This window comes from Pithys albifrons, chromosome 12, assembly GCF_047495875.1.
Source record: "Pithys albifrons albifrons isolate INPA30051 chromosome 12, PitAlb_v1, whole genome shotgun sequence".
Lineage (NCBI taxonomy): Eukaryota > Metazoa > Chordata > Aves > Passeriformes > Thamnophilidae > Pithys > Pithys albifrons.
Window position 1 is genome coordinate 8,087,934 of NC_092469.1, and position 21,941 is coordinate 8,109,874.

A 21,941-nucleotide genomic window follows, 5' to 3' on the forward strand; every position below is an offset into this window, starting at 1 on the left:
TTCAGATTAAGCACCATTTAATACGATCAAAATAATTAACAGTTAAGTCATCTTGAGAAATTGCTCAAGTTTAATTTTAAAAATCAGGTTATTTTGCAGGAATGAATAAATGACAAGAGCAATTCAAGTGGTACAAGATATTCTGCTTGCTGGAATGGCCACACTTGATGTACACAGCTTGCTTTCTATCAAACATTACATTGGTACATAAATAATGGTTCATGCAGCTTTATCCCTTTACTAAGAAAAACAAATGTACAGTTCTGTTAAATAAAGGCCAAATGCATTTATATACAGTCTGTTATCTGAGAGGCCTTGTGAGACATTCAGGTCTAATTTTAACACTTTCCAAATAAATACCAAATAATGCAACATTTACAAATAACACACCAACAGTATTTGCACAGTAATAATATTAAAAATCAGAATTCAGTATGTCAATTAAGCAAATGAGGAGCAGCTCCTTCATAAATATTAAGGCATGTCACATAGCATCAAAATGGAACCGATGAGCCTCCTGTCGCTTCTCTCTGTCATCTGCTTTCTGAAAAATATTAATAAGAAACACTTTGTGGAATCCAGAGCAAAACTGTTACAGAAATGAGTTGTCAAATGTCAGAGATTGGCTGGTTTTTTCCAAGTCACTCAACTGACAAAAGGCAAAAAACCTTAGTAGAACCCCCATAATTAACTTTTATATTATGTCAGAAGTAGCAATAACCTATGCAAAATTGGCTTCTGCTGTTAATGCTCTGCTGTTGCAGTATTTATGACCCATTATTTTCTGTTATTGCTAATAATGCTTTTTTAAAAGGAGTAATTCAAACCTGAAGACTGTTTCCTAATATGCATTGGAAAGTACTCTGGATTAACTACAAATGTCATTTATGTTACACTTCAGAAGAACCTCATTTAAAAAAAATTCTATCAAACACAAATTTAGACCAAGATAGCAGTTCAGCAACAATTAACCTCATCAGGTAGGCTAAAACTGTTCCATGTTTTTTGTTTGTGTTATGAAACTGTGAAGCAGGATGCATTTCCCACACACACTGACCTGCTGACAGAGTAGTTTGGATGGTGCTTGGAAAAAAGCAGCATATTTAAATTGTGCCTATAATCCATGTAATGTGTGAAAACATGTCCTCTCCCACGAGTCTCCTCTTGTGCTAAAGCAGTAACAGGATGGAAGCAACTCTTCAAGGATTTTTGAACACACAGTGTGAACTTCTCTAGCAACAGTGTTTCTGTCATGACAGACAGTACGTGTAAATCCCAGCACCAGAGAATTCAGCAAAACAGACTGAGATGCTTTTTAGCCGCTCAGACTGAACTTTTTTTTTAATGAGTAAAACAAAGCAAAGCTCCCCAGGGTGCTGCTGTGTGGGCACTCAGATTTGTACTCACTTGATGAATATACATCACAGTCATGGCAGAAATCAGTGCCCATCCCTGCCAGGGAAGTTTGCCGTCTCCTCTGGCTCAAGGCCAAAGATTTCCTCGTTACACAATGTTTATGTGTGATAGCAACTCCATTGGATTCACCATGGATTTTGGTGCATCCTGGAGCAGCAGCAGAGCTGTCAGTGAGGTTTAAGATGTACCAGCCTGGTTGTTTTGGCAGGGTCTTTATCAATGCCAGTAGTATTTTGAATGTCAAACAAGGGGTGGGAAGGAGGGAGTGGCACACTTTCCTACATTGAAATGCTCGCCACATTCCACAAAATTTCATAGTCCCACTTAGAAAACAATTTTCCCTGCATTTCTTGTATGCTTCCTGAAAAAATGACTGCTGCAGATGTGACAGTAACTGATGCCCCGCTGGCCCCATCGCTGTGCAGGGCTCACAGCACCAGCCTCAGCACCCAAAGCACAGCAGAGGGAATGAGAACAGCAACATCGAGGTCCTCAGCGAGTGCAACAGACTGGATTTGTTGTGACATGAATAATGGTGTCAATTCTTCCTCAATTACTCTTTCATTTGATGTATCAAAACTGAAAACTAGGAACTGAAGATTTCAAAGCTTTTTTTGCTTTTAAATGGATCCAAAATGTCTAAGGCACGACAGAGCAACACCTACCCTAAACCCTGCAGTTCTTTCAATACTACAGTACCTGGCTGGCAGACAAGTGTGTGAGAACTATTGCAGACAAAGGGCTCCTATTACTACTTACCTGCAGGGGTCAAAGTACAGGGTTTATTTTAGCTGCTGAATAAAACCCTGCAGCTCACAGACACACATCCTCTGGGGGATAGAAGAGATTCTAAGTGCCAGTACATTTCCCTTCCTTTCTTTGCTACAGGTACCCCAGAGATCTGCATGGGAAAATGGCATTTAGCCAGGATGGTATTTTTATGAGAGGATTACTGAGAGACAGTAAGCTAAGAACAAGCTTAGAAACATGGAACTTTGGAGTTTAACAATGTCAGGGACACACAGCATAGCCTTGGTGAACATTCCTAAGTGTTCAGTACCTCAGCCTCTTCTTTTGAAGAGTGGGCAGGTAAAAATCAATAGGTAAAGTATAGGAATTAACACACACTTATATAGTGGTCTGAAAATACACCCAATTTATCCAAATATTTGTACCTATTTTGAGCAAGACTGCAGAGCTGGAAATGAGTTTATAATGTAGCCAATACACCACTTCATTCACATACACTTCATGAGGCTTAAAATGGCTCCAAAACCACTCAGGGCTGAGTGCTCCTTTCCATTGCAATGCCTGAATTACTGTATGAAAAACTCTTTTAAATGGTGCCATTAAATCTCCATTTCTCCAGATGGAATTCTACACAGCCAATCCCTCCCAAACTCAAAGTCCAAAGTACCTTCTCTGCTGCTCCTGTTGCTCAGGACATGCTGGGGACAGAATGAACCCAGGCAGTGCCCAGCCCAGCATGCAGGTGCTTCCTTGGTACAGAGGGACATGTCAACGAGAGGCATCACAAACCTCCCATTTCTTTGCTTTGTGGGTCTTATCCCCAGGTTTATTACTATTTGGAGACTGCATTTAAAGTTTTGAAGAGTGAAGGTTGACAGCCAAGTACCATTTAAACACAAAGCATGCGCAAAGCCCAGCTCAGTGTTTAACAAGGGCATTTTATTTCCACAAGCACAAAATAACAAACAGTTCTACCATGTCAAAATGGGCAGTAATTTTATTTGACAGCTAAGATTATGGTTTGGGTATGTAGTAACATTTATTGGCAGTCCTGCCAGTTGGGTATGATTGTGAACTGAGCATAGTTGAGAAAAATGGGAATGCATTTCTTTTGTGACATGAAAGGCCCCTTTCAAAATGCTTCTTCAAATCAATGGATTGCTATACCCTGCATGTATAATTCAGACCCACAGAGCAAAGAACCCAATATGCACATGATTGACTCCCTATGCATTCCTGAATGCTAATGTCAGTGCAATCAGCAAAGATAGATACAGGAAAAAAAATGTAAAAAACCACGTTTTCCTTATTCTTAGATTAACAGCAGAACTCAAGATAAGTAAACTGAGTTTATGTTCCATTTTCCAAAAGAGTTCTCCCTAACACTGCAAAATGGAAAGCTTAGATATGAAACAAAGACATCTCATTTAAGTTGGAAATAACAGTTTAATGGCAGAAGCTTGCCCATGTTGCTTTACACTTCCTTTTTTAAGTGTCTCAGAGCTTAAATAGAAACAATGCCAATTTTTAAACTTGCAGTAAATACTAAATTAGTAACTACCTTTTGGGAATTAATTCAGTCTATGTCAAATTATACTGTAGAAAAATAGTCAAAAGAACCCGCAATGTACAGGGCTGTAAAATATTAGGAAGTGTTAAATAGTTTAGAAAATATTCTAGTTAATTAAACTTACCTTTTCTTGCCAGTGTAATATGCCAATTATTGCCAGGATGAAAACACAGACACCAATTAAGGCTATAGCTGTGAGCAGTACAATGTTACTTGGGGTCAAATACAGCTTGGCACTCCAGCTGTACAAAGGAAGGAAATCCAAGGAAACATTAATACCCTTCATTAAGAAGCAGAAAACAGATTTAACTTACAAAGATGAAAAGAACCTGTTGGGCTAAGACAGGTGACAACTTGGTCTACAGAAATGAGCAGCTCTGCTTGGAGACTGAAGCTTAATGATGTTTACTTGGAAATAGATGGCTTAATGGAATTATTTTCAAGTAATGCCATGTCTAAATGCAGTTTCTGTTTAACTTTTCACAAGTGCTATGGATATCCTCAGGGAATGAGTTTTTTCTCATTAGGAGACTTATCTCCTGCCCTGCCTGGGACAGAGTGAAGTGAGTCAGAGAACCTTGCACAGAAGTGCCTGGGGCTGTGGTGAGGCAGAGGGAACTAAACCTGGGATATGTTCCTCCCCACGAGGAGCTGCTCTTGGACAGGCTCATGGGGCCAGTTCTCTCTCAGTGTGACGTTTACCCAGGGACAGCTGCAGTTCCAGGCAATAGAACCAGGGCATTATGGCACTGAATGCTGCAGAGCAACAAATTAAACACTTTAAAGGCTTCTGGAAGACATGCCTCAATCCCTGTGGGGTCCTGAGGCCCAGTAAACACACTATCTGTCCCACAGCTTCGTGCCATGGGACAGCTCTCAGCAGCAGGCTCTGTGCCTTAAACTCCCTTTAAAGCAAAGCAAGAATAGTTTAAGGATGACAGAATTTTTTTTTTGTGTAACATACAACTTAAAATATCTCCAGATTGTAACTACATTTTCATCTGGCAGATGTTATTTCTGTGGTTGTTAATTAGCAGCTCAAGCAGCACATCACTTCTTGACTGTTATTTTTCCTATAGTAAAATTAACTGCTGAAACTGATGTCAGAGTCATTTCTGCATGATAAATGCAACTGACCTCACTGGGAGATCAAGCGGCAAAAAGCAGCTGGAATATTTGGCTAATGTTTTCTCTCACAGCAGAGAGAAACACGCTCTTTTTCTGGGATAAACATTTCCATTGCAGAGTGAATTCTGTGTTCAAGCTTTGCTTAAAGAAAAACATTCACACCTGCATTCAGAAGGGCTGAACCAAAGCTCTTCTATGGAATTAGGCAGAAATTGCGTGTTTGGTGCAACAAAAATGCTTAATTCAGCCATTAACATGCCTTTTTGTAATGTGTCAATAAGAACGTGGGTAAATGTAGCAAATGTGTTATTTGCAGCAGTTGAGCTGGTAAAACATTTTGCTTGTTTGTATGAGCTGGTAATAGATTTCGATTGTTTCTGGGCACCATGTGAGTCTGTGTAACACCCATGAAGGATCCTGCTCAGGGACAGAGGCAGCTGCACCTCAGAACTGACCCCCTGCCCTTGTTCTCTGGTTTACTTTTATACAGGTAACTATTTTTAAACCTACACATAATGTCTAAGTCAAACTGTGTGTTAATGGAGTTTTGTAAAGTGCAAATCAAAGGATGGAGTTACCTTCGAGGAACGTTATGAGGATAGGGAATGACTATGAGCTGGGAGTTGGGTATGATAGCTGTCCATTCTTGTTTTCTTATGGACTGAAAGAAAAACAAAGGCTCCATCAATTCCTAACAAAACAACACACTTAAAAGGAAAGAAGTTCTGTGCTGAAACACACAAAAGGAGAAACAAACCCCCCTTTATAAAAAGAATTTTAAATCTAAGTGATTAATCCCTTACCTTTGCATAAACTTTTTAATCTGGAAGCTCCAAAAGTGCTTCAAACCCCCCCCCAAAGTAAAAAGCAAAATAACTATTGCTGACATAAAACACAGCACCTGCTTAAAAAGTACAAAGCAGTAATAAGGAAAGAGGAAAAGAACTGACTCGCCAAAGGAGGAAGCAAAGTGATTATCCAAATCAGAATCTGGCCAATTTGAGTACCTCGCTTCTTACAGCAGTACCATCACATCTTTAACGACTGAAAACGGTGAGGACCTCACTTTGATGTTTCATCTGAAGATCAGAGAATCACAGTGCTCTCCACCTCCCATCGTACTGATCATGGTTCTATCACCGCGGCAGAAAGGATTATATGAGTTACAGGCTGGCCAGACCAACCCCAGGAAAGCCTCACAGCTGTTACAGTCCACAGTAACTGGACTCAGATCTCATACCCATTTGCCCTACAAACAATCACACACCTGTGCTAACACCTAAGACACAGCTTCAGTCACCTTTTGGTCAGTGTTGGCTTCAGAGCTTACACACCCCACACCCAGGCACACTGTTCTTTGGGGCAAACTTTTCTGGCTTCGAACTTCTTTGATAGTCTTAGTTCAGAGAATTTCCATCCAAACCCTTTTAGGAAAGGTCACACCATGGCCATTATCCTGACAGTCTCAAGTGTGAGCTCACCTTTTCTCCCAGGGGCCGAGGGATGCCAACATAGAGGTGGTCGAGGAAGTTGGCACTGCGGCCCAAGCCCAGCACGTTGTAGGGCAGCTGCAGGGAGAAATGTGCTGACTGGCTGAGCTGTCCAGCTGGAACAGAGTTAGAGAAGTCTGAGTAGGTATTTGGGGGAAAATATCCCAAACAATCAACCCCCAAGCCACCAAATTGTGACACAAACACACACTGCACAGGCAGTAATAAAAATGTTTAAAAAAATTACCCAATCACGATTATTTAATTCTTAAAGGCTCAATCCCACATTTCCAAACTATTTGTGGGCACTCAGCTGGAGACCTGCTTAAATGCTTATTTCTAGCAGAGTCAATTCTTTGAGTACCACTTATATGTTAAACCAAATCTCCATTATTTGTTACAAGTTGAGGAGAAATCAACTACCCACATTTATTTTTATATGATTAGTGCCAAATCTTTTGCCCCATTGATTTACATGATCAGACTTGACATATGAAGGGTCACTTTTGTTCTTGTTAATCAGCAATTACTACCAAGTCACAAAATTAGCTCAGTAAATTCTGATGAACAAATGTTCAAATAATTAATTGATTTAATGAAAACAGGATTAAAGTGCCTGCAAGTTAATAATAATTAAAGGAGAAATTGCAGGGGGAAAATAAGATTCTTGGTTTCCTGAAAAGGCAGTGGAGAAACAGGCAAGTCTTGCAACTACCAACAAGTTCCCTGACATCCCATTTCCAAAGTATCCAGTTATTCCACGTAAATAAAATCTTGTTATCTTTTAATTTCTGGCAAACAGATTCAGATCCTCTGTAGTTTCTTTGTTCGTTCCCTGGAAAGCCTCTTAGCGAGTGATCTGGTTACACAGCAGGAGCAGCATCAGCACCTCTTAAACCGCCGGAATTCAGCCCTTCAGCGGATTAACAGGAATGAGTTCAAGGATCCCTGACAGCCACAAGTAGGTTCATGTGACCGACAGGGAGTGTTCCCCACAAAGATGGGATGGAGCAGTGTTTTAGAGCATCAGATTTTTTCTCTGCTGTGACCCCTGACAGATTATGCCTGAAACTGGAAATTATAAATTAAGTGAGAAACCACAACTGAATGTGAGTTAAAGAACAGGAATTCCCATTCTGTAATGAATTCACAGCCAGCTCCTTTGACCTCTCCACACTCCCCACCCGAGGCTCAGTTCTGGAGGTGAGCACTTTGCCTCAGTACTGCAGGATGGTAATTCTGAACCCCTACTCATGTTCTCTCTGCTGTGCCTCCTGCCCTTCACCAGCTCTTGAGGAAGCCACTTGCCAGGTGCTGTTTTCAAACAGGCCTGCTGTTTAATCATGAGGTCAGTATTCTGTAGTATTGTAATTTTGCAGCTATGATGATTTTATTTTAAAATCTAAGATCAATGCCAGCTAAATACAGAGCTCCAGATAAGGTCTGAAAAATCAGCTTGGTGCATCACCTCCTTATTAAGCTAAAATGCTATTAACAAAAGAAACAGTAAGAGTCTTTCCAAAGATTACATATCATTTAGATTTACTTTCCCCCATGTAGAAGCATGCAAGGGGCAGGCAGAAGAGGACATACATAAACTGGATTTGTACTTTCAGCCCTCTGTTACTGTGCCCATTGGTGGGCAATGTCTCCATAAGGGAGGCTGGGGCACCAAGCACAGACTGAGCAGCTCTGCTCTGCAAGAACAGGGATTGGGCCACTGAGTCAAGGGAACAGCACAGGATCTGACACTGTCCCTGCTTTGTCACTGTCCTCCCTTACAGGACCTTGGCTAAAGTGCTCCATCTCCAGCTGCATTTTCCAAACCTAAAATGTGTGCAATTCTCAGATTAGGGTAAACATGTACTATCTGAAAGCTCTGGTTGCCACCAGCATAAAAGCAGCAAGGAGCAAAGCTGAGTTTACTACATTTGACTTGGTTATAAAATCAAACAAGGTGTATGTTACTTGAGCATGCTGAAATGCAATAAAGAATTGTAAAAGTGGTTTCTCTGATGCTGAAGGACTGCCCCCAAAAGAAGGTACTGCTGTAACATGTAACATTGAAAAGCTTTTAGAGTTACTTTGAGTGAAATATTTAGGATCATGAGAAGACTGCAACTAAGATCTTGCTTTTTCTTTCATCATACAAATGAAATGAATGTCAACTGAATTAAAGGAAATAAAAGAAAATGTCATATACTGTGTGCAGTCAGCCTTAAATAGGTTAGAGAGTCAGATACTGCAGCTGCAATTCTTAAAGCACTGAATAATTTCATGGCTACTAACGCTGGTTCTTATGCCTACTAAGACAAGGATAATGAAATCTTATGCTTGAGGATGTAAATAGATCATTTGCAAAGGTCAGAAAGGAATGTTTTCTTCCACACAGCAGGCAGAAAATGCACATACCTACTTTTTTATTTGTCTTTAAAAGTGGAAGGTATGAGACAAGCAGGATGATACCATATAGAAGGTTCCAGTTTACATTAAAGCTGACTAAGCACAGGAGATCTTTGAGACTATTTCTTGCTTTACTCCCCCTATATCTATCACAAATTCTGTTTGATGCTTACTGAAATGTTCCACTTGGAATTGCAACCAAGTAATTAAGAATGACAACTGCTCATCTGAGAAACATAAAAGCCCCGAATCAAGATGAACAATAAAAAGAAAAATTACAGAGTACTGTCAACAGTTTATTTTCATAGCTGAACTTCTCAGTCACTGGTAATTAATTTACTTATGAAAATATTTCAAATTTAATTTAAATAGCAATCCTAGCAATTTGCCCTGTTATAAAACTATTGCAAACAGCTTTCTACTTGTTCCAAGAAAATACTGTTATATCTTCAAGGAAGAGGGTGGGATTTATTTCTTACACTAGAATTGTTCTTTAGGCTTTTTGTGCAGGCAGGATGGAGGAAGTGGCTGTTGCTTCACAGTTTGTTTTGCTTCATCAGAACTGTTACTCTAAACAAGAATTGAAGAACCTCCTCCTGACCATGCTACATGTTTTTCTTTTTGACACTAAGGACTATTCAATACTGTCTTTTGCTTTATGCTTCTTGTTTCAAAACTGTTCTTTTGAAGCACCCAGACATCTTGGTCATGGGTATGGGTATAAGTGGGGGTCTTTGTATTTTTGCTTTAAGTCATAAATCATATTGCTTAAAAAAACTTTGGGTAGAATAAAATCCTCAGCACTTTAGGACATGGTTTTCAGTGGTTTCAGCCTGTCAGAGATCAAATTTGTAAGAAAGAGCTAATGATGTTTGGCAGCCAAACCTCGGAAGATTTTGCAGAGTTTGATATTCAGAAACCATCCTGGACATCTCTGAATCAATCTCCCCCTTTCTGAAGTCTGGCATATAAAATTGGAAGCAATATATGTCATTAACCTTTTCAAAGCCTTGTCTGAAAAACAGAGTGATGTGTTGTCTGTGACACACATGGCCCTTGTTCTCTGATACCTGAATTAAGTCATTTTCCCTCTGCTCCCATTCTCCTGATGTCAACTTGCTGAAAGCTCAGGGGTACCTGCTGTACCCTGAGCTGAACTGTGCCATTCTCAGCAGCTCATTCCAGAGGCAGAAGGGCTTAGATGGAGGATTTCCCTTTATGAAGGGGAGGTGATTGCATTTACATGGAGAAGCAAAGCCTTGTCTTGTTTAAACAGCACTGGTAACACATGAGACTGGGTTTATGAACAGCCTGGGTGAACACACAGAAACTGATGCACAATACTGATACCAGTGTTCAATCAGTTTAAATAAGCTTATTTGGTGAAATTAAATAGAGCAGAACATACACAATCACTACACAGAACTGAAGGATTAATGGAAACTGATTTCAAACTTGTGGTTTCCTGAAGCACCATTCTTCTTATTTTTATTATGACTTTCTTGACAAAATATTTGCATTTAAGTAGTCAATTAAAGCCATTCCAATTAATAGAGTAATAATATTTAGGCTTTCAAAAGTTCCCCCAAACTGAATATATTAGGGCTGAATAGCTAAATGTATTTTCATAAATAAAAATTTTGTGTCATTATTGCTTCCAGTTACTACATTTTCCTCTAATTTGCAAAACGATGTATTTATCAGGAGCCTTAATGCATTCACCAGAACAGTGACTGAAGGTATTTGTGAAATGTGAATCAACTTGTCAAAAACCCCTCAAAACCTAACAGAGTTAGAAAATGTACCAAGGAGGTGCTTTGTTTTAGATATACATTATGTTTACCTGTTGACCATGTAGGCACCTTTTCTGGTTAAAAACCAGTATCTGAGTTGTAGCCTTTAGTGTCAGGCTTGGATGTTAATTCTTCTGTACCATCACCCACCTGAACACTGAGGCCAACACGAGTCACTGCTTTTACACAGATTAGATAAACTTCCTAGAAAAAGTAGAAGTTATTCCACAAAGTGCCCTGCAGAAGTTGCCTGCGTTGCTGCACAGCTGTGAACAACACACAGCAGCTGCACAGGACACAGCCAGTTCAAGGTGTAGCTACAATCTCACAGTGAGTGTGTCACCTCAGCTGCACAGCTGAAACACTGCAGGGATGTTCCCCTTACAGCCCTTCTCAGCATTGTGCTGTGGTGTGCAGTCTTTCCCCACCTTTGGCAGCTCTTTATTTTACTTGAAAATATGCCAGAACAACTTACAGCAAGAGAAAGGGAAAATATAACTGGTAGTAATTACAGACCCATGGAATATGCTTAAGAATTTACAAAGCAGCTTTCAGAAAAAAAAAAAACAACCCAAAATTGAAAACCAACAAAAGCCCATCAACTTCTACTTTGACAGCTTTTTCAAAGCTGGAGAACTTGGTTCCTTGGCTTTAGTTGAAAGCTTTGCTTCAGTTCCATTGTTACTGCCTTTGGTGCTGTAGGTCACTGGTTGGAAAAAGTGTGGAGAAAGAGCTCTTTTTCTGCTTATTATTATGCAGTGGTAACTTCAGCTTTCTAAGGGCTGAGATGTCCCCCTGTCCTCCTCTGCTGGTTGCCTCTTTTCCTCAGTCCATCCAATAGGGAATTCCAGATTAATGCCATACATAACTTCACCTCTCAACCTTTTCTGCAATACCTTATTCCAGAGTTTCAGAAATAATATGAGAAAGGGAATTCAAAGTGCACACTTGTGACTTTGGCATCGATGACCTGCAGTGCTGCCAACACTTGGGATGCTCCTGCAAGCCCAAACTCCAACCCTGACTCACATGAGAACATGTATTTCCATGAAAGATAAGAAGCAAAACTAGTAACTCCTTACAACTCCTCAGCCAATAAAATGATCACATTGCTGATATTCCAACCCCATGCACAGGGGAAAGTTGTGTCATTTGTAATGCCTAAATATCTGAGGTCTGGAAATACTGCATGCAACATTAGAAGTTCATAGAGTTTTCTAAACAAAAGAGTTATACAGAAAAGCACACTAGCAGGGTATTCCCACCTATAGCAACCAGAAAATACCTCTTAATAGAATCCAGCTATTCAATTATTAAATTATTCCAGTTTGTTCCATGAATACACCCTTCTTTCTGTATAGTGGAATTCTACACAATGAGCCCTGCAGTGTCAAATGGCCATTGAGAATAGGCTTATGTTGCTTTTTTCTGGCACATATTGCAACGTTTATGTTTAAATTCGTGACTATAGTGGCTGCTAGACATTTGTGTTCACCTCACAATTCAATTTAGTTAAACAGCAGGAGAACTCAATGCAACAACAGGGAAGAGTAAGCAGATTTCAAAAAGCCAGAAGGGCACAACTTCACAGCATGTGAAAGGTCATTCTGCCATGGAAGGTTTAAAACAAAACAAAGCAAAACCAACAAAATGCAAGGGCTCTGAAATGAGAGCTGCAAAGGCCATCAGCCCACACAGCCTCAGTCACACAGATGCTTGAACAAATTATGACTTGATCCATATGAGCCATTCAGTGAAGCTACTCATGATCATCTTACATCCCACATGTGGATATGGATCTCTGAGTAAACCTTTCCTGTTCTGGGGTTCCTGGCCCACAGGATTAATATGTTTGGTAGACACAAGCTGCAATTATGACCCTATTTATTTCAAACTATATCAGTGTATTTTTACTTCAAGAGAGAAAATTAAAATGTCCAAAGGAAAGGCTCAAACACAGAAGATATTCTCCCAACAAAAACCTGGAAGTGCAGATGTAGGGCTGAAAATCCTGGCTGACACTGGCACTTAACTGCGGGATCTCCTGAAAAACAGCTCCAAGGAAATGGGGAGTGCATCAGAAAGCACTTCCACTTGGGTTTGTGTACTTCCCCCAGGTTTCCACCCGGACCTGATCTGATCTCAAGCATGAAATTCTGAAGAAGCTGTTGCAGCTGATTTTCCTCTCAGGGAGAGAAGGGCTGTGGAGACACTATCCACAGATGTAAGGCCAGTTCTCCTCAGTTCTGCTGTTCTGCTGCTCCTGTTGGCACTGCTGTTCCCTGTAGCTAATTTAACAGCAGTTCCTGTTGTAAGGCTACAAGCGAAATGAGCAATGGGAAAGTAAAAGCAGAGAATACACTAATTATTATTCTGATATCTTTTAACAACATACTGGAATGTTAATAGGTGAGAGAACAATTCTAACAACGTTTTTAAAAAAGCCCTCATAATTATGCAAATTTGCTGTCGTTAAGGCTTGGCAGATCAAAGCACCTTAAAATGAATTAGATAAGGACAGCCACATGGGCCTTTTTATTTTGCTCTTTGCACGAGTATTGCCTACATGAAAGGTACCATAATTCACAACTAAAGTCCTGCAGGATTTAGGAGATCAGAAGCAGCATGGGGACACTGCTAGGAGTACTTTATGGAGGAATAACTTGAGGTGACTGGTTCCAGTGGTCCTGCCAATACCTGCTCCCCCCTGGAGACCAGACCTACAGCCAATAAATAACATCAGCTGACTTGGAGGGGGAACAAAAAGGAATGCTGAGTTTTGGTTGCATTAGAAAAAGAACTATGTTTTTACTCACATTGCTTCTTGGGAAAGGGATTAATTATTTTAAAATTTTTATCATCTCATTATTTCTTACACATATTAAAAGCTTCAGATATGGATTGCTGCAATAGTATTATATAAGGAATGCAAATAAGTTGATGAAAATTAGTTTTAAAATAGTATATTGATGCTATATGTCTTGTAGGTTTATAGATGGCCCAAAAATGGCACGTGGGTTTGGTACTGCCTATCAGTACACATAAAAAGTGTTGCTTGATGTATTTCTTGATAGTCAAATAGAAGAAGATTATGATGTAAAGGGCTGTTTTTCAAGATAACAACCTGTAGGCCAGGAATTGTAGTTAAAACATTTACTGAATTTTACAAATAGGACTTGTAGAAGAAGAAAGTCCAGCTACAAACTTAATGTAAAACCTTCAGAAAACCTGACTTTGAAAAGTTCTTGCAGGAATTATACAGCCTCAAAAAATCTATTAACTTATTAGAGCTGAGGAACTGATCAAAGGCAGCATTAGAGAATTCCCTGTAGCAATCCTGCAAGGGTCACACAGGCACTTGGAATTCATTACTGTTATTTCATACTGCCACAACAGAGAAGGAAATTCATCATGTCTGGACTCTGGTAAGGTTTTATTATCGTAAATATGGTAGCAGTGAAGGTAATATAGCAGCATTAAATCATATTTGATAGCTGTTCTTAGAGTAAATTGTAAAAACATTGCATTTCTAAAAGCTCTGCCCTCCCTAAAATACCCAAACAAACAAACAACAAAGTCATAACAAACCCAACTCAGCAAACTCTAAAGAAAATGTTTAAGAAAAATGTATTTGTTTTTGTTTTTGGAAGAAAGAAACACAAACAAAATAGAAAAATGATACACGAAATGGGTCCAAATTTTAAGCTAGTTCTATTCCACAAAGATATAAGGCATTGCTGAGCTCAGTGCACTGTCCCATGACACAGGAAGAAAAATACCTTTATTTTGCCACTGGGCTATTCTATAAGCTTGTGTGAGTACCAAGTGCCAAAGGGTCAAACATAGATGAGCCAAACCCATCTAAACTCATATTTCCTCAGTGTGGGGTTTAGAATCAGTTCATACTGTTGTGAATTAACCTTTCAATAGGAATTCTGCACTTGAGATTCCCACAAACGCATTATTTTATCACCTTCTGAATAAAATTATACCAAGTTATACAAAAATTATTTTGAAAAGCAGCAAGTAACATACCCTTCAGATATACCAAATTTCAGTCCTCTATAGTTACAATTTATGGTATCTTAAATATCAAATATTTTTAAGAATCCATTAATACAAACTCTGCTACCTCTTGGCATCATTTTCAAGTGAATTGCGTGAGTTCACTTAAAACATCAGATTTCTGAGATTGTGTTAATTACAAATAAGTAGTAAGAGTTAATAACTTCTTTGACTACATGAACAATGAATCTAAATGAATATAATTAGAACTTAAGCAAAGGTTATGTTATTTTTTTGATTTTTATAGACAATTTATAGCACTTCTCTCAAGAAGAAGAAGGGCAGTTTGATGGTTTTACTGATGTGTTTCTGAGGAAAAAAAATGTCTTTTTTGTTACTTAGAGTTACTCATCAGTATTCCTGATTATCCAGTAATGAGACTGTGACTCATAGATGCCAAAGCAGCCAGGATGTTGTGCTTTCACTAAGTCAGTTTATTCTGTTGACCTGACAAAGGTAGTGAACAACTCCAGACAAACACATCCTGTGTTTTCTGAATATTATCCTAACCCTTTCTCATATGGCTGCTGTGATTCTGTTTAGGTATTTCAAGGCTGCTGTTGTTTCTTAATACATTATTGCTTAGGAACGGCAGAAAAAGTATATAATTAGAAGCTTATGCTATTTCACAAACTGATGATATTGTACCCAGCAATTTTTCAGATACAGTCAACTGTTCAAAGCCAACTGGCACAGAAGGGACAGAAGAAAAATTAAAGCAGTTGCAATATTTGTACTAAAAATGCAATCTGCAAAGACAGAAGAGAAAGTTGGGGGTTTGGGCATTGTAAAGTGAAGACACTATTCAAACCCATTCCACCCTCACTGTAAACTTTCCAGCTCTTCAGGGTGCTGAGAAGGGCACACACATGTGTGTTGTCATGATGAGATTATCTTACCTGACCCATTTTTCAGGTAGCCATTTGCATCTACAGTGGTGTACATGATGTAGGGACCAGGCTGATTGACTCCAAAGGGCTACACGGAGGGGGAAGAACAAAGACAAAGGCAGGCAACATTTTAGGAACAGACAAAGCTCTAGTAATTAAACAGCAAACTGAAGAAAAATGTTTCCACCTTAATAATTTATTTTTTCTACTGTAATTTCAACATCTTGCAACTGTTTTGGTCATAGCATTATGTGGAAATTAATTTTCAAAATAAAGGTAATCAGTTGGCTAAGTAACGTTTAGTTTCTTAGAACATGAAGAAAGCAATACTGTTCAGTCCTCTGGCAAAAGGCTTAATGTTTCCTTGGAAGCTACAAAAAAAAAATAAGAGAACTCTAAAAATTCAAAGAGTTAAACGCCTGTTCTGAAAAAGCAGAACTCGTTTGATGCTGTCTGGGAGAACACACAATCTTGATGGTATTTCTGAATTGAAAAATACTACTCAAAATCCAATTTTTTTATCATCATTTAACAGAATTTCATTTAATTAATGAAAGTGACTGAATAGTTACTTGTTGAGTACTGGCATCTATTTTAAGCAAAATTCTCTTGAGGGAGAAAATGCATGTAAACATCAAAGAGTCATGGGGAAAAATAAATTTAAAAAAACCCAAGAAAGTTGTGTATTACTGAGTGATGAAGCAGAACAAATACACCTAAGTAAAAAGAGGTGCGAAACAATTACCTGCTATGATGGAAAGGGAAAGGACAGGGAACAACTCTAAGAACAGATTTAAAGAATCTTTTTATCTTTTTTTTTAGTGCTGGTATTTGGGCATGAAGGACCTTCCAAATAACTTACACAAAGCACACTAAGAGATGATGATGTTTCGTGTCATGCCACAAAAGACAGTCAGTTCTAACTGTAATAATAAAGGATGATGATGGCAGAGGAGATCGAAGTCTGAAAACAATAATTGATTAGAATGAAGGGTAAGGAGACCACAAAGGTGCTGTTAATGCAGATCTACAGAAGATGAGTAAGTAAGGTGAAATGTAATTATTTTTGGTGCCAAATAGCTGTACTTTGGCACAATGTACTTTATGTTGTCTGACAGAACTTCCATTGCAGTGGATGCAATAGTGTTTCAGGGATCTTGATAATGAAATGGTCACCAACATCTGTTATGAAGATTTGTTTTCTAACCTCTTTATTTTTAATTAAGCCAATAATGCTACCGAACTCATTATTTTATAACAGAAATTAAACTCTATGTCTTGAAATAAGCTCAAATAAAAAGTTGGTCCCACTGGAAGCAGTTTTTCTATTTCAAGTTGAAATTCAAGTTGGTTTTTGCAGAGCTGAAGTGCTGCTGCTCATCCTGATCCTCTCAGTGCCTCTTTCAGGCAGCTTTCTCTGTGCACATTGCTAACAATTGGCTAATTGGCAATCTGGGGGGGTGAGATGCAGGATCTCTGGAGATGCAGAAAATCATGTAAGCAGAAGCCAGCACATGTAGGTCTGTGCAGACTGCTCAGAGCCCAGTGCATGCCCTTCCCTTACTGCCCCCAACCTGCAGCTCAGCCCCAAGGGGGCTCCAGAGCTGCATCTGCCCCATCAGCAGTTCTGCTGGACTTCCTAAATGCCCAGACCAAGACGTGGCACAATGCACAGCCTGAGCATCCAGCTGGATTACCAAGTTTCCCCTGTGGCTGGTACATCCCAGCCCCTGGGCTGGGTAACACAGCTCTGCACAATCAGCCAATTGAGCTGAGCAGCTGCCCCATTACAGGTCTCAAACACACAGGGCTTGGCCAGTTGTGATCTGGATTACACATTCTGCCAGTCAATAACTCCTTTAATAGGCTGGGAGTTTTTGGTACAATTAGACTTCAGCTTACTTAAAGCTAAATACTAATGCAAAGTCATAGTTGCACTTACTGTTATTTTCCGAGGACAGTCATTAGAGCAGAGGCCGCTGAGAACTGCAAAAACAAGAAGTGAGTTTGGAGTGTTTCTGTTCACAAACCATCCTGGAAGCTCCAACTCTGAAACCTGGTGAAGCCTAGAAATAGTGTCAGGTATCCACTAAAACACAAACTAGATGTCTTCTCTGTGACTCATGTTAAGGTGTAACATTCCCCAATGTGTACAAAGCAAGTTCTTGGCAGACATATATCAGCTGCTCACTGTTTGATCAGACCTTGCTGGTTAACCAGCTTCAAAAGGTGAGAGTGGCCAGCTAGAAAAATTCCAAATTGAAACATTTTTACAATAGTGGACTGTGCATTTTATTCATTATTCTTCATTTCTAACCATTTAAAATACTGGCAGAGACTCAGCTTTACTGTTTTAACTGATAAAAGGCAAAGGCTTTTCCTTCTATGCTTTTGGAACTTAATTTAAAGCAATTCACAAAAGCTGTAACAAAAAAAATCCCATTACCTATTTATTCTAATAATTCAGAAGTATCATAAGCAGACATGTATAATGCTACTCTAATATCTAAAGCCTGTGACAGTTGCTCAATTATTTGTTTAAAACTTACTAGTTCCAAAATTCAGTTCCATTCAGAAATGTCTGTTAATCAACTAAACAATGGACAATTCTGTAACCCAGAACATCCTGTCACTGAGTATTAGAACAAAACAACAAACACCACACACAAAATAGTCTAAGGTGTCATTCTGATGCAAAATTTGGACTGGGGATGACAACAGTTGGGTTGAGCAGCAGGCCAGTCATGGCCACGGGCAGGGACCAGGATACACACCAGGTACTGAAGCCAAGGAAAAACATCCCTTCTCCATGAGTTATGGAGGGGGCAGACAGAAAGTGAAGGTTTGCACCAGATTTGAGGGCAAGACATCCTGACCACCAGGAGCTTTTTAAAGACTCTTCTGTCTACTCCAATGCTCCATGGAGTTTAGGGTACAAAATGTTTAAGGCCAGTGAAATACCGAGAGGTGCACACACTCTGGGAGTCAGGAATGGCACTGCTCTAGTGAAGGAATTTTTCTAATATTTTGTGTGTGAATATTAACAATTGTCAAGATTAGCAAGTTATCAGTCTTTGCTTGTGATTTCAAAATGCTGACATCTCCAAATACAGTAAAATCTAGTACTTTATACAGTCCACCCCCCCCCAGAATCTGGACAGGTAAGAGGAAAGTGTGGCAAAGCAGGATCTGAAGACTGCACATATGTACAAATAGACTTTTAAAGCTATAAGCTGATTTTATCTGCTACACCTAAGTGTGTATGCAAATGGAACCAACTCTTCCCATTTTGAGGCAAAAAGACACTGAAATTTGCTGTTCAGTTTCACTCCTGGAACAAATTACCTGACCAAGTAGATTTGACATCAGTTATAATGAGCAAAGCTGTTCCCACTGTCCATGTGCCAAATACATGAACACCATGCATTTATTGATGCACTAACTCCACAAAGCAGGTTTTGTTAGAAATACTCTCCCCTGTATCACAGTAAAAATATTTTTAGACACTCATTAATTCCCATTTCCTGGGCTTTCTATGCAAAAATACTCACACCCTACAAGGGTGCTAAAAAAAGGCTTGTTCCAGTTTTTAAGAGAGATTTTCACTGAGTGAACCAAAAAACATGTTGCAAATAACTCATTTCCCATGAAAAAAATCACACAATTATAACTCTGATATGGCTTTGTGAAGTGTAAGATTTTTCCAGAGGATTTGCTGCATGCTTTTGGGAATTGCACTACCCATACATGGTATTAGTTAGCAGAAGGATTCCATCAACATGATAAATTATTATATGCTATTACTATGTGAACAGAGCTCAGGTAAAGGAGCAAGTAATAAATGCATCAGCCCCAGTGGCAGCTGCAGTGCTGTGCATCTCCTGGTGTGCAGAATGTGTGCTTGAGAAGGATTAGATGCCTTTAACATGAAGGCAAACACAATTTCTGAAGGTGAACCTCTAGCTGTTCCTGTTGAGCTTTGTCCTCACAGGCTCCCACAGCCTCATTTTTCACTCCTTCTCAAGAAATCAAGGGAGAAAGAGAAGCAGGGAGCTCAAAGCTCCACACCTCTGCAGCTGAAGAACAGAACAGGGCATGCAATTTGAAAACCTATTTGCTCTTAATTACGATTATCAGAATCCAACTCCAGCCTTTTGAACCAAGGCTTCCATAAACTCACCCCCCTGCCCAGTTCACTGCCAGGTGTGTTGTGTGTCACAGGCGGCTTTTGGGCTGAGAACAACCACCTGACTCACACATGGGACAAACTGAGCCTCAGAACAGACCATGAAGCATCAGCAAAACATACTCCAGTAGTCACTGAAGTGAAATCAGCCCATTTTGAATGAGATTCTGCATCATTTCCACATGAGACAGACAAGAACTCCAGCAAAGCAGGCTTGGTATGGCAGAGGCACAGCAAAAACCACAGCAGTCCCTGCTGGAAGGAAACCCTGGAACACTCAAGGCACAGATGACACAAAGTGCACTTGGCCATTGTTTCTGAGAACAGGCAGCCACTGTGGACAGGCAAAGCACAGCCCTTCAAGTCAATGCTGTAATGTCCCTTGGCTCCTCTCTGCCTCACCACGGCATACATATTTATATGTGCAGGCATCATCACATTTATTTCTCCAATTAGCGAATTACGAGCTAAATCCAAATTTTAAACAGCACCACACAATTAAAATTACAATTTAGGCTGAATGACAGAGATGTGTGTATCTATCACCACCCTTACAATTGCAGTGCTGTGTTATGAGGAGGTGAGTGAAGGTGTTGAATGGAGGATTCACAGGCTGGGCCTCCCATGTCCAGCTACTCCAACCCTTTCCCTAAAATCCCATTAAATATATAAGACAACTTCTTCATCTGGTTGTCAGGACTTCTACTGCTGATAACTGCAGTTTCTCCAGGCATTAACATTAGCACTCCACAAGCTGTCATCCAGGAAATTATTCCTACTATTTCCTCTTCAGTTACTTTATGTTGTATCCTGCACAGACATACAGAACACTTCCCTCCTTGTTATGCATCATGATGGGCTGCAGACATGGATCTTCTTTACATGTCTTTTGGCCTGAATAACTTGGTCCCATGTGCTTGTTCCCTGCAGATCATATTTCTAAACACTTGGTAATTCTTGTTTTCTCCTTCAGAAGCCAGCTGAGAAAGGAGTGTTTAAACAGCTAGTATCTATCTTTAGAATTTTGCTAGGATGCAGAAGGAAAGGTCCAGGATCAATGGAAAGCTTTAGCTTTGTGAAAAATAAGACATATTCTTGTAAAAAATACACTGTCAAGAAATAAAGAACTTAAAGGCCACTGTGGCCAACACAAGTATTGAAAAGAGTGGTCAGAATTACTTTGGATTTTAAAAAGTAAACTAAAATAGAAACAACCCCCCCTTTGAAACAGAACAAAGCCACCTGATCCAAGCTCAGATTCTGCAGCGGGGTTTCTGCCGTCCCTGGTATTTTCCACGCAGCGCTTTTTCTTTTCTAAATTTATCACACACAGAGCATTACCATAACCTTCTCACATACAAAGGTTTAAATATTCACATTCTTCTCAGCATCCCATTGTGACTTGATTATACAGTGATAACTTACCAATAACTTTAACAAAATAGGCATCTGCTTCAAAGTTATTTTTCAATGTGTGGATAGCAAAGTCCTTGTTGGAGTAGCCTTTGCTTAGCACAATAATATCCAAGATTCCCTAGAGAAAAAAACCCCCAAGTTTACATTAGAATGCTTATTTAGTCTAGCTCACATCCAAATTTAGCAAACAAATTCTCTTAAGAGACACAAAGGAAAAAATTTACTATGCATCGAAGTTTACAACTTCACTACTGATTTTAGTAGCTTTCAAAAATCTTATTAGTATAATCCTAATTTAGGATGGAGTGGTCCATTCCCAGGTAACCACATGCTGCAATGTTTGTGCAGAGCAGCTCTCCCAGGGCACAGGGACAGGCACAGCCACTCAGAGCCTATTTCCTGAGGAAAGAACTGAACTCACATCCTCATAGATGTCAAAGAAAGTGGCCACCACTGCGTCCTTGATCTGGTTGAGGTCCGAGAGCTCCCAGAACACCCTGAACATACGACGGACGCTCCTGCAGCTCACGTTGTTGCAGGGGACATTTTCTAGCAAAAATGCTTGTTGATTGCTGTGAAACACACACAGAGAAACCAACTTGTTTGTGATAAAGTCTAAATAAGAGATATTACAAAAATGTTATAATTAAATAGTTTAAGTGTACTGGAGTTAAATATAATAAAAACAAAGGTAGCAGCCACTGAATGCTCCAAAATCCATTAGCACCTATGTGGACTTAACAGTCAGAAGTACAATCATTATGTTGTACCTGACTTAAAACAATAAATACACTAAATAAATGGGTCCAACTTAGCAGGAATAGTTTAATTAAC

At 39.5% G+C, this 21,941-nt stretch overlaps 1 protein-coding gene across 1 annotated transcript in view; it reads right to left on the minus strand.

Annotated features, from left to right (window-relative positions):
- Nucleotides 1-21,941, minus strand: part of ITFG1 (integrin alpha FG-GAP repeat containing 1) — a 68,272-nt gene continuing 46,331 nt past the window's right edge. The window contains exons 11-18 of the mRNA XM_071567667.1: nucleotides 21,529-21,679; nucleotides 21,117-21,225; nucleotides 17,448-17,491; nucleotides 15,515-15,593; nucleotides 6,346-6,470; nucleotides 5,443-5,525; nucleotides 3,861-3,978; nucleotides 1-544 (exon numbers count right to left, since the gene is read on the minus strand). Coding sequence (XP_071423768.1) covers nucleotides 485-544; nucleotides 3,861-3,978; nucleotides 5,443-5,525; nucleotides 6,346-6,470; nucleotides 15,515-15,593; nucleotides 17,448-17,491; nucleotides 21,117-21,225; nucleotides 21,529-21,679 — 769 coding nt within the window. The 3' untranslated portion in view covers nucleotides 1-484. The remainder of the gene's footprint in view (nucleotides 545-3,860; nucleotides 3,979-5,442; nucleotides 5,526-6,345; nucleotides 6,471-15,514; nucleotides 15,594-17,447; nucleotides 17,492-21,116; nucleotides 21,226-21,528; nucleotides 21,680-21,941) is intronic.